The sequence below is a fragment of the Necator americanus genome, chromosome X, assembly GCF_031761385.1.
Source record: "Necator americanus strain Aroian chromosome X, whole genome shotgun sequence".
NCBI classification, from domain to species: Eukaryota; Metazoa; Nematoda; class Chromadorea; order Rhabditida; family Ancylostomatidae; genus Necator; species Necator americanus.
Genome location: NC_087376.1, coordinates 21,210,506 through 21,223,157, shown reverse-complemented (window position 1 = coordinate 21,223,157; position 12,652 = coordinate 21,210,506). Strand labels below are relative to the sequence as shown.

Sequence of the window (12,652 nt, the reverse complement as noted above, 5' to 3'; positions counted from 1 at the left end):
CTACGAAATTTCACCAATGTGATTAGTGTTTTTAACGCACCTTTTTAGTTTCAGATCCAAGAAGAAATCAGGCCTCTTACCATAAAGCATTATTACTCTTTGCAGAAATGCTGACAATAACGAACATATTTTTTGTTCTCCTAAATTTTTCCTTTGTTCCTCTATTCCTTTGTTTGTAGGATGCTTATGCTATAGGAGTTTAGATTTCCACAGATAACAATGACATGATATTCCGTTCCCGGTGGGATTGTTCCTTTGTTTGTAGGATGCTTTAGTAATGTGCCCATCACTTGGAGGTTTTCTAATGCAATTCACAACTAACTATCGAACTCTCCAAACTTACTTACTTACTTAGATGGCCCGTCTTCACTGGACGTGCGGGCCCCAGCATCTCTTCCATTCGTTTCGTTCCCTCGCCATTGTCATCCAAGATGTTCTCAAGCTTCGTGAGTGACGTTGACGAGGTCTTTGAGCCGTATCCAGCTGAGCTCTCAGCTGGTCCATCCGTGCAGCGAACACGTCACCCCATCTCGTTCGCGGTCTCCCTCGGGGGCGTTTAGCGTCCCATGGGATCCACTCTAGCGTTCTTTTAGTCCATCTATCGTCGATTCTTCTCATGACCGGCCCATCTATGTTTTGTTTTCGATACATATTCCGCTGGGTCGCGAAGACGGGACATTCCTCTTAATTCGGAGCTACGAAGACCGGGAAGGTGTTGTGTGCGCCGGTTAAACTTCAGGAGACATCTCTCAAGGGCTCTGTGGGTAGTAAGTAGCTTCCTAGACGTGGCCGCGGTGTCTGGCCACGTCTGCGTAACAGAGCGCTGGAAGGGCTGTCGAGTCGAACAGATGGGCACGAAGACCTTGGTCCGTCAGTTGGTCCGTAGCTTCCCTGACGGTTGCGAATGCTGCCCATGCTGCTCTCATTCTTCTATTCAGTTCTTCCATCAAGTCGTTTTTCATATTCATAGAACGTCCGAGGTATACGTATGACGGAGTTTCCACGATTTGGGAGCCTTCAAGTTGTACTCCTCCGTCCTCGCAGGAGGCGTTCTTCATGAACTGTGTCTTCTTTCTGTTTATTCGTAGTCCTATTCTTTTCCCTGCTTCGTTCAATTCGCTGAGCATCGTTTCTGCTTCATTGGTACTGCTCGAAAAGAGAACGATGTCGTCCGCGAAACGAAGGTTCGAAAGAAATCTTCCATCAACACGTATGCCCCTTTCTTCCCAGGATAGTGATTTCATTATCCATTGCAATGCGGCCGTGAACAGCTTCGGCGATATAGTATCGCCTTGTCGTACCCCCTTTCCAATGGGTATGGTGAGAGGGCGGTGGAAAAGCTGTATCCTAGTCGTGCATCGATCGTCGCAATTGGCTAATGTCCTCACATACGACGCGTCCACACCTTGGTCGACCAGTGCTGACAGTATTGCATTCGTTTCACGCTTTCTGTCAAAGGCTTTCTCATAGTCGACGAAGGTTAGAACAAGGGGCAGGCGGTATTCCCGGCAAACCTCTATGACCCTCGACACGGTCTGGATGTGGTCCAAGCAGCTGAACCCCTGGCGGAATCCAGCCTGTTCTTGAGGCTGGGATTCATCCAGCGTCCTAGATATGCGCGTGAGGATGATCTTGGTGAATACTTTGTATAACACGCTCAGCAAGCATATCGGACGGTAGTTCCGAAGGTCCTCTCGGTCACCTTTCTTATGGATAAGAACGGTTCGCGAGGTCTTCCACTGGTCTGGGATCCTTTCTTTCTGAAGGTAGGATGTCATGTGCGCTGCTAAGATTACATGAAGCGGATGGCCACCAGCCCGAAGAAAGTCTGCTGATATAAAATCAGGTCCGGGGGCTGTGCCAGGTTTCATACTCTTGATAGCGACTCGTTCTTCCAAAGGGAGAATCCGTGGTGGAGCTTCGCCAGTGGGGATGACTGGGCTTGACACAGGAGTTGATGAACGGAAAAGGTTCGAGCAGAACTTCTCCGTAATGATTTCCATCTCACGACGAGAAGACGCGCAAGTCCCGTCTTCGCTCAGCAAGGTTGCTAGCGGAATATTATATTCGCGGAGATCCCTGCGGCACTTTTTTAGACTCGTTCTTCTTTGTGCTGCTTCCAGAATCTTCTTCCGCCTGTATTTGAAAAGATCCTCCTGCAACGCTTTTCTGCAGCTAGTGTTTGCTGCTAACCGGCGCTCCAAAAGGAGTTGAATAATCAAAAGGCTCATTCATTGTTCATTGAAGAATACGATAACATTGGTTCATCTTTATGAAAGAAGTGGTAGATCTACTTGGTGAGCTCTAATGTGAACAGAGTAGTGAACGTGGCAATGGAATCGCTTGCAACGTACTATAAACTAAGCATTCTGTTGTCATTCTTTTTCTCTGATTTATTCGTCTTTTATGTTACTTTTTTCGTACTTTTGTTGTTTCCTGCATTTGCGTCTGCTATTTAGATCTATGTTGTATCTGTTTTTGGAATCTACTTCAAAATTGTATCTATTCCTATGTTAATATTATTATTTGTTTGTTCGCCTACCCTCCCTTCCTTACAAAAAAGCACCAACATGGAAATAAATAGAATTTTTGAACCAGATGAAAAACAACAACATGAACAAAAGCAGTACGATACTTTACAAACAATACAGATGCAATATAGGTCTCCATAACAAAAGCGAATGCAGCAAATATAACAAAAATACGAAAAACAAAACACAAAAGGCAACCAAGTGACAAAGAGTACGTAAAATATGTTACTTAAATTGATCGGCGAGCTGGTATTATTGCCTGGTGCCACTGCGCGCATTCCCGCTAAGGCGTGTCGTCCTTGAATACAGCTCAACGTTCTCGATCTACAGCAAAAGCTCCCACAGAATTCATACATTCGTCAGTGTTGCACCTCGTGTGAGAATTGGCGTGTCGCTTGAACTGCACACCGACACTTCAGCACAACAGTGTCCGGCGGTTCAGCGGAGAGTAGTTACCAAGGATCCCATTCTCCCCTAAAAATATAATCTATTTGGGTTACGTTTTGATAGTGTGCTGTACATCAACACTCTTTCACAAGATCTGACACTCTTTCGCAATATCTAGGTAGGCTCCGCCAAATACGTGTGCAAGTTATATAAGCTGTACGTACTCAAGGCGTTTAGTCAAATACTTGAATGCATTTATTGTAACTGAGCTACCGCAAGCAGGTAGCAATTAGACTCATACACGCGGCCTCATTTAGAGAATAATAGAAATACGTAGGTCTACGTTAGAGTAGAGCGTGGAAATACGGATGTAGCTGTCATAGCGATATGTGTTCTTTTTAACTTCTTGCGCAACTCGTTTGACTCCATTTCATGATATCAACACATCAGGAACCCCTACGATCTCATGCTCTGTCATCAGTGCACAATTCTGGCGCGGTTCCATATGTCGCTTCACTTTCTGAACTCACTGCAACTGCGTCACTTCTTTCTGGCCCCAGTAAAACAATCTCATGGCGTTAAACATACCTATCTCACCGGTTGACTGTGTATAGCTTGTCCGTCCCTCACTCTTTACCTTAAAGGCATCACCCCACGAATCTGAGGTGGTACGAAGTTCAGGTGGAGTATTCGTTTACGGGGTCGTAGAATAAGGAGAGGGGGCTGATTCCGTCCATTTCTTCCTAACTGTCGCAAAAAACGGCCCGAACGATACGGCTTCGCGCGGTCCGGCACGCTATTTTCTAAAACGAGTCTGTTTGGAGCGCGCCAGACATGTGCACGCGCTGTATCTTCCGGACCGTTTTTTACGGCAATTAGGAAGGAATGGACAAAATCACCCCCTCTCCATAATCTGCTATTCCGCATAAGAATACTCCACCTGAAATCCGTACCACCTCAGATTCGTGGGGTGATGCCTTTAAACACTGTCAGCATTTCCAGCATGTAGAAAGGAACTGACCGGGAAGAGGACGTGAGCTCCACGTTACCGTCCAAATGTTCCGCTCACAACGTCTAAACACGCGAAGTCAGAATACATCGCTTTGAAGCACATTATCCTGCGAGGAAAGCAAAACAAAAAAACAGAAGACCATCGGTAAAAAGTGATTAGAAGTCCGCCTTTGGCAAGAAGGATTATTCTGCAAACCACCCGAGTGGGACCAAAACCTCTTCGAAGCCAGCCTCAGTATAAAAGTGTAAGTACACATCTGCAACAAAAGGAACAACTCGAAGCAGCATTCCACTTTTATTTGTACATTATTCAGAAATTAATTTCGAAAGCTGAGAAGATAAGAAAAGAGAGGAAGTTCATCGACGACGACAACAATCTGGAAAAACAAACTCAATCAATTACCGAAGCGGATCGTCGGCTCCTGCATGCATATTTGTTCTATGGCGAAAGAGATCCGTAGAAAAGAGATGGGAAGTGTTTTAAGTGAGCTGCTCCAACAATGCAGTTTGCAAGGCATGGGCACACATTCTATGTCCCATTGGAATAGGTTACCAGCGCACATAGGTGTCCACCCTTTGATCTAGATGCATTACTGTTGTGGTTCTTTCCGGAAAATTCTGTCTGTATAATTGCGAAAAAGAATGCTACTTTACATCTGACGCACTTGCACATGTGAGCACTAATTTCATGCTCATTTCTGACCTGTGAATAATTCATGAAGGCATACCTGATTTGCTTGACTTAATCGGCGGGCGGTAGTTACGGTCTAACGCGGCTATCCGCATCTTCACCGGGATGTATCGTTCTTGAACATATCCGACCCCATCCTGTTCGATTTTCAGCTAGAGTTAGCATAGAATCCACCCATCCGTCGCAGTTCCACAACCGGCGGAATTTCACGTCTCAACTGAACTACCTGTCAACGCCAAGCCTCCTCAGATCTTCCTTTACCACCTCCGACCAGAGCTTTCTTTTACGACCAGAGGTTCTTTTCCAATTAGGATTTGGAAGCATCGTCAGGACAACTTGGGCAAGATGATCAGACGGTCTCCCCATAACGTGACCAGAGAAGCGAAGACGCTTTTCCATGACCACTTCAGAAGGCTGGGCAAGATATTGACCTTTTCCACGTGTCATCCGCCGGAAACACCATGTCCACTTCCCAATAAAGTTCTTCGTATGACATACCAACGGCCAAAATCAGTCGTCTAAACAGCTTTCTCTCCATGCAGTCAAGCTTTTCCATCACCGTCGTCAACGCTGCCCAAATCTCCGTAAATCATGATAGGGAGACTTGTGGATAGGTAGACTCGCAGCTCCTCCACAACGGTTCACCGTCTCATAATGCGTGGAGGTGACTCTGGATGTCGAACTGCGATGTACAGCGGAGGTTCGTTCTCCGGCAGGGTCTCCCAAACAGAGAAGGAGTTCGACACATCCGCCATTCCGACTTCTCGGAATCGGAAGCCTAGCTAAGAGTAAACCACTGCCAAGACTCACCATCGTCTTGGCAAAATGTCGCAAGGTGGCTCCCTGATCCATATTGGTTGGGCGACGACTTGTAGTGAAAGCTAAGCTCGCCATGGCAGGTCTGCTTAGTTTAGTGGAAAGTCTTTTTGCCTCTTCAGTATATTCACTGCCTCGGTACCCTGCACATTGGGCCCTGCCGTCTCAGACGTCGGACGGTATGGCGACCGGTGACAGGCAATCAAATCTCAGGCTGCCCAGGACGGCTTTGGTTCTGGAACCAGGCGACACTCCAAGGCGTCTCCAAGGCGCACGATTCATCATGGAGACTGTCTCAGACTGTGTACTTACAACGCGAGAACAGAGTCCACAGACGCTGACCTGCATGCCCTTCTCGGAGCTGCAGAGCGTATCAAATTTCACCTGATTGCTCTGCAGGAGACCAAGTGCAAAAGGAGCGACGTACGACAAATGAATGACGGTACACTCGACATTCGTGGAAAGGTTCCGCGAAATGAAGGGGGTGTTGGTTTTGTTGTGTACCCACCTGTCGTCCATTTTGTCGATTTTCACGAGATCCTATCACCTCATCTGGCTATTCTTCGCCTCCGCCCTCTGCGCCAGAAACCCACCAGTATCATCGACTGGAACTCACCAACACCAACAGCTGATAAATACGAATTGGACGCGTTTTACGAGGAGTTGGAAGTAGTGATAATTTCGACAACTCACCCGTTACAACCAATCTTCATTACATATTTCCTTATAAGTGCACAGTTCTTTGTGTCTCTTTGGTCTGAAGAACATCTAAGAGAGTTGTCTGCATCACGGCCGCTACTGACGATCAACACCGAGAACCTTAACGTTTCAATCGTCTACCCTTTCTAGCGAAGCCGACACCTGGCATCTAACATCTCGCCGTTCACTGGAACAGACCACCGTTTCCTTCGAGGAAGATTTTTCTCTATACAGAATGCAGAAAAAAAACATCAAAGTTTAGAAAACGAAACCCTACAACTATCATTAACTGGGGTCTCTTCATTGCACTAGCCAGTTTTTGGGAAAAGGCCGCAATAGGCAACATCGATGAAGAACACGACCGGCTCGTTGGACATCTTCTGCACGAGGAATGCTAATCGTTTCAAAGCCACCAAGCAACTCCGGAAACTCTTGGACTAATACGCCAATGTGGAGCACCACGAGTCGCAGGCAACCAAGAGCTCACGTCCGAGTTCACAAGGCTTTGCGGAGATTCGATAAAAGAGCATCCTAAAAAGAGAAGACTAGCAGTGCTGGTTGAAGCTGTGGGAGAGGTAAATAGCATTAGTTGTAGCCTCTGAGACACTTGATAGACGAAGATGACTGCTCTCAAGAACTCAAACAGAACAATTATTGCATCGGGAAATAGAATGGAGGGAATTGTCCATGACTTCTACTCTAATCTTTTCGACATCCATGTTCGCTTGCCTCTTCACCAGCGTAGGGAAGATTCCAGAGATTCTCCCTTTTGAAGTACGACACATGTTATTATGTCGGTAAGAAATCGTACCGCACAAAGCTCCGACGGGATAAATCCTGAGCATCTGAAGATTCTCTCGCCAGTTCTTATCAATGCTATGGCTAGGTTCTTTACAAGTTACTTGTCTGAATGCAAGGTGCGTAAACAGTGGAAGACCAACAAGAGCCTTTTTATACAAGAAGAGTGTTGTTGTGTATAAACGCTCCGACAGAATAAGATCTGAGCATCTGAAGATTCGCCAGATCGGCTATCTATCGCCCACTCTGCTTATTATTCGTCATCTATGAGCTTTCCTCAACAAATCTTCCTTAGCATTGAAATTGGTCGAAAAGTGTTAAATGTAGGACAGTCATACAAGATAATAGCGTTTGAAAAAAGGAATCAGTACGATCGACCACATTCACAGTTTCGAAAGTCGAGGTATCGCGAGATGACAAGGTACCGCTATTTCTCACCATCATCAGCTTAAAGAATGCCATTGGTTCATTGGGCTACGGAAGCGATCATAGAAGCCATGGCCAACCAAGGCGTCCCTTCTCAGCACATAAATGTACTTTGAGAGTTGCATAGTAACTTCATTACCGGTATTTTGCCATTCTACAAGAATATCATCATTGACGTGAAGAGAGGGGTCCAACGGTGTGACACAATTTCACCTAAAATATTCGTGGCCCATCTGGAGAGCGCAATGCGAAAGCTGGAAAGGGACGGCATGATGGTTGATGGTCGGCAGCTACACAATCTGTGGTTTGCTGATGACATGGTCTTGATAACCTCTAGCATCACTCGAGCGGAACGAATGCTGACCGAATTCGACGAAATATGTGGATGCATCGGTCTTCAGCTGAATCTACAAAAAGCGATGTTCATGCATAACGGATGGGTTTCGGATGCCCCTTTCCACGCTCAACGGTTGAGCATACGCAAATGCACCAGCTACGTCTATCTGCGTTATTAAATAAAAATGATGAACGACCTGACCCCCCGCTGGGCAGGAGGGAACGAGCGCTTTGGGAGCGCGTGAAAGCATTGAGGATGTAGTGAAGAAGAACAGGAACATCCGGCCCTATGCCCACCTCTTTAACACCATAGTACTGCCTGCTTTGACCTATGCTTCAGGAATTTAGGCATTTAGGAATAAAAAAGTGATCAGCGTCCGACTAATTCGAGGAAAAAGGGGAATCAAGAAGATGAAGGTGAATCTGAAGGAAAGGTTGTAGTTTAGAGGGCAAGAGGTTTGACTGCGACTACACAGCCTACGGTCCACAGTCGCCCTGTCAAGCCAGTCAAGTTTTCTTTTCATCACTCTGAAGTTCACAAATTGGTACCAAACGTGTCCGGGAGGATAGAATCACTGACTGAATACACCGGCTGTTTGCTCTAAGTCATTTTAAAGTTAAGATACACTTTCATAAACTTAAAAATACACTAAATTGAAGTCGAGCGTGTTCGCTCATTCTAAGCGATTGATCAACACCAGGCACTTTATCCTTTAATCCTCTATTCTTTGAGTACAACAGCGTACTTAAAACATGAAATAAAGGAGGATTACTGCTATCCACGTGAATGCAAATACACAGGAGTCGGGATCTATCTCTGGTTGAAACTATTGAAACCACTATTGAAACCGCTGATCAATCCACTTGGGATGACTCAACACGCTCGACTTCAATACTTTAGAACTGCGCAGAAGAGCGGAGGCCAGCGTCACTAGAAATACTCCATACCATTTCATGCCGAAATTACATTAATTTGAAATTAATTATGATGTATTGCCCATGTTCGACTGTCCTTGAACCGTGGCATGTTGAATACGTAGCTTTTTATTGATTGTGGCCAAGATTGGTACTGATATTGATTAACAGTTAATGTTTCGGCGTTTTCGCGTTCAAAGAGCCTGGAAAAATCAAAGCCATTAGTGATTTATCTTCTCAAGCGCCTAATCACCCTACAGAAAACATTCAAACAGTAGGTAAACTAAAACAGCAACACATTGGCTAATGTTACCTCATTCGCTAGACTTGGTAACGCAACAGACCACCGCAACTACGAGTCACAAGGGTTTTTTTTTATAGAGACCTGACGGCTCGCACAGATTTTGATATGGGGCTAGTTCGTTTGTGGCCGCAATGCACTCATCCCTACTGTCGCTTTTTGGACTTTTGGAGGTGATCCTAAATGCCTATAGTGTTCTGCGTACTATGATCTCGGACTCGAACGATAGTAAAGTAACCTCTACCTCTATTTCGGAGTTTTGATGACTCATTCTTCGGTGTGCTCCAGACAGGGTGAAGAGTTTAGATTTTGCGAGTCCTTCTAGGTGCTCCTTGACCCCAACATACAATGGGCGTCCCGTTTCCCTCATATAATCGTCACCGCACAACCTGCACGCGATACGTTACACCACTCCTAATACCATGCAATCACCCCCTCTGCCACAAAGGGGAACCACCAACTGAGAGTTGTGCAGAGTCGGCCGTATGCACGATTACGCACCAACTGCTACTTGGTTGCTGTTGGTATTTCCACAACGCTGACATTGTTCTATAGACTCGGTTTTCGCAGACAGCTCCGTAGCGTTCTGCTATCATCAGATATATAAGGTAGACAGAAAGGGATATTTTCGGGGCCATCCACTACGTTGGATCTTCGAGAGGGATGTCATGTTTGTCGACCAACACAGTCTTCAGCTTCGTAAACACTGGATATTGCCACTTTATGGGCCAGATTTATAGACCATGATTTCTTCCTGGCTACTCGATGAGACTCTTGCTGCCGTCCTGTACATGTTGCTTGTAACGGATTTTTTCATTTTGCTAGGATGCGCTGGTAGTGGATTAAGATGTTTCTACTGCTGAGTTTTCGATACCACTTAGTGTTCCATATCCCATTTCGAAAGTGAATATGCACATTCAAGAAAGCTATCCAGTTGTCTATCGAGTTCTCTTTTGTAAACTTAATGTGGTTGACACTGACATGACACTACTGGTTGTAAGACTGAAGCTCGTGTCTATTTCTGCCTGTGTTGAGCAGAAGACGCAACAATCATCTACGTAACTAAAATACAGCAGTGGTTTTCAGTCTATTATAGACTTCTCAATCTTAGACATGAAAACAACGGCGAGAGTGACGAAAACAATGGCGAACCTTCATCCTATAGTTAGACCTCTAGGTTGCCGGTAGTACTGTCGCGACCATCGAAAAATAGAGCCTGCCTCGCGACATCGTTTGAAACGTTCGTATAGAGTAACGTAACGTCAAAGGACTCTATAACACATTCACGTCCAAACGAGGAACTGCGAAATTGTTTCGGGAACCTGCTAGAACTGCTGAGGTGGGCAAGGACATATGACAGCTGATTTAAGATTATGTTGAGTAGCCAAGACGTTCTATCTGTGAGGCCCCAAATACCGCTTATGATAGGAACGAAACTTTGTTTCAGTTTTCAGTCTACGCATTTTTTCCACAACAACATGAGCCACTAAAAATTTTGTAATTCTTAACAAAAAAAAACATGAACACACACGGAACGAATTAGTAAACATAATCCACTCGGAAAAATCAACAACCAAACAAAACAACTCTTTGTGCGACTGCTTATAAGGATGAAAACGCTTAAAAAAGGAAACAGGTATGTAATCTAATGCTAATTTCAAATGCTTAACAAACTTTAACATTCGATGCGCTTTTTTGTCGTGTTTGAGATAAGCTCCTGAGCATCATAACATATTTTCTCTGCAACGAAATTGAGGGACCTAATTGTTATCCTTAAATATGTTATATCAGTAAAACTTGGGGAAAAATTGTTATAAGATATTGGCTGGAGAAGAATAATAAATCACAATTTCTTAGTTTTTTCTGAGTTCTGCACGAAAAAGGAACTCTAACTTTGAAAAACTCCGTAAGTAATATTTTCAAAGCGATAAGTTTGTGGTTTATGAATGCACTAAACAAGAAACTTCCAATCCATCTATAATCTAAGGGCTAGTCACTTTTATCGCTTTCAACCTATTTTATAATTGAAGGCCTAATCAGTTTTGCTGCTTTGTAAAATTGGAGATGAGCATACTCATGAAGTACTATACATTTTCCCTAACATACAACTAAGGGGAACCTCTGCCATTAATTGTTTCATACGTTGTTAAGATGCTGATTGTGATTCAGAGGTAAGATGCTCGCCTGTCAGGCAGTTCGGGCTGAATCGGTTACCAGTTTTGCATCTTTATGGGGTTTCTTTGTGACACACAAGCAAACCCACGCACACACAGACTAAGCAGTGTTTTTATATATAACATGGTTACGCAAAAATATGAATATAATACCGTGTTTCAAATCAAAGAACTGTCACTTTCTATTATACGACTTAAATTATTGATGTGTTAATCGACTCACTGAAATTTTATCGGTAATCGCTGGAATCGGAGGCGCGAAGAGGATTTTCGATGGTCGTTTTAACAACTATCTGGGTCTTCTCGTACAACCCTAGGTTAAATCAGTCAAATGGAAAGGCGGTCTAGATGTACTTGTATGATGTGCTGCGGCGTAACAGGAAGGTTAGCGAGCGCCGAATTGCGCTGCAATACTAACTGGAAAAAGCCGTATTTCTGGAAGTTCTGTTAACAGCAGTAGCAATGCCTATCAACGCTAAATAAGCATGTCATTTTTTTGTTCTCAGCTGTGGCTTCAGCTAGCAATTACTGAATCATTTAGACCTTCTCTCCTTCTTCGCATGCTCAAACGTCGCCGATTTATCTGGTGTACATCAATTTCGTACAAAGATCGAGCAATAGTCCCTGTACAGGAACTGGAATACCCGATTACCCCAAAGAATACACCACCATTGAGCTCAAGCTCGTCAAGCAGTTTGGTTAGGTCAGGTTGGTTTGCAGCTCTCCGTGTTCCAACATTGATGGCGCGATTCCGTATGAATTGGTGATCTCTCGTGAAATATTCGATTCTCTGGTTGCATATATGCGAGATTTCTTCAAGTCGTATTGTAATTATGCCCATCGATTCGTTGCCTTCGTTCTGGAGTAAGAGACAAACTTCTTGACCAATTGGTTGTAGTGACAAGTGTGTTGTTTAATCGTAAAGGCATTTTTCTTGGTCGTTTTCTGTCGTGCATGATATTGTTCCGCTTTGAAATGTGACGACATAAGAGTAGCAGTGAGACTTCGCGATGTGGCAAAGGATGATGGTTACAATTCCGTAAAATTTTCTCTTTCTCTTGTGTGAATGGTAGGAAGCCGTTTGTCCTTGGTATAGCTGCTGTCGGTTGCGCGATTTCCTGTATTAATTGAGTATTCCTTGGAAGATGAGGAATGGTAGAAAAGCTGTTCCCCTGATGATCCAGGTTGTTGTTCTGAAGAGTGACGTGAAGAGATGTACCAGATATCGCGATTAGTAATATTATTGATAGTGTAATCTCCGTGATTGTCCAACACTGGATGTTGTAGAGTTTTTCCCAACATAATCTGCATTCAATTGTTTCGCAGAGTGGTCGTCCGGGGCAGGTGACGTTTAATGAGAGAGTGAGATCGCCGTCGATTCATCCGTTTATCAGGACTGTGCATTTGAAGATTGTCAGTGAGGTTTCTCTTTTCTCATTTCTTTCCTTGTTCGAGGTGGATGGTTCCTTTTTAGGTGGTGATATTTCCAGTGGACTGACTCGGTTGATAGGCCTTGTGATTGTCTCTCTATTGGCGAGGCGAAGTTGAATTGTTCTTTTGAAATCAT

At 44.4% G+C, this 12,652-nt stretch overlaps 7 protein-coding genes across 7 annotated transcripts; 3 read left to right on the top strand and 4 right to left on the bottom strand.

Annotated features, from left to right (window-relative positions):
* Positions 1-366: 366 nt before the first annotated feature.
* RB195_024567 (uncharacterized protein) lies at positions 367-651 on the bottom strand (the record flags this gene model as incomplete). Its single annotated transcript, XM_064212392.1, has 1 exon — positions 367-651. The coding sequence occupies one exon, from the start codon at positions 649-651 to the stop codon at positions 367-369; it is 285 nt and encodes a 94-aa protein (XP_064068273.1).
* Positions 652-779: 128 nt separating this feature from the next.
* RB195_024566 (uncharacterized protein) lies at positions 780-2,231 on the bottom strand (the record flags this gene model as incomplete). Its single annotated transcript, XM_064212391.1, has 1 exon — positions 780-2,231. The coding sequence occupies one exon, from the start codon at positions 2,229-2,231 to the stop codon at positions 780-782; it is 1,452 nt and encodes a 483-aa protein (XP_064068272.1).
* A 715-nt stretch (positions 2,232-2,946) lies between these two features.
* Positions 2,947-5,067, bottom strand: RB195_024565 (uncharacterized protein; the record flags this gene model as incomplete). The annotated part of the gene is made up of 3 exons (XM_064212390.1): positions 2,947-3,005; positions 3,940-3,992; positions 4,847-5,067. The coding sequence occupies 3 exons, from the start codon at positions 5,065-5,067 to the stop codon at positions 2,947-2,949; spliced, it is 333 nt and encodes a 110-aa protein (XP_064068271.1).
* Positions 5,068-5,184: 117 nt separating this feature from the next.
* Positions 5,185-5,514, bottom strand: RB195_024564 (uncharacterized protein; the record flags this gene model as incomplete). Its single annotated transcript, XM_064212389.1, has 1 exon — positions 5,185-5,514. One exon carries the CDS (start codon positions 5,512-5,514, stop codon positions 5,185-5,187), a length of 330 nt encoding a protein of 109 aa, XP_064068270.1.
* RB195_024563 (uncharacterized protein) lies at positions 5,513-5,824 on the top strand (the record flags this gene model as incomplete). Its single annotated transcript, XM_064212388.1, has 1 exon — positions 5,513-5,824. The coding sequence occupies one exon, from the start codon at positions 5,513-5,515 to the stop codon at positions 5,822-5,824; it is 312 nt and encodes a 103-aa protein (XP_064068269.1).
* Positions 5,825-5,868: 44 nt separating this feature from the next.
* RB195_024562 (uncharacterized protein) lies at positions 5,869-6,285 on the top strand (the record flags this gene model as incomplete). The annotated part of the gene is made up of 1 exon (XM_064212387.1): positions 5,869-6,285. The coding sequence occupies one exon, from the start codon at positions 5,869-5,871 to the stop codon at positions 6,283-6,285; it is 417 nt and encodes a 138-aa protein (XP_064068268.1).
* A 1,319-nt stretch (positions 6,286-7,604) lies between these two features.
* RB195_024561 (uncharacterized protein) lies at positions 7,605-7,874 on the top strand (the record flags this gene model as incomplete). The annotated part of the gene is made up of 1 exon (XM_064212386.1): positions 7,605-7,874. One exon carries the CDS (start codon positions 7,605-7,607, stop codon positions 7,872-7,874), a length of 270 nt encoding a protein of 89 aa, XP_064068267.1.
* Between the last annotated feature and the right edge of the window lie 4,778 nt (positions 7,875-12,652).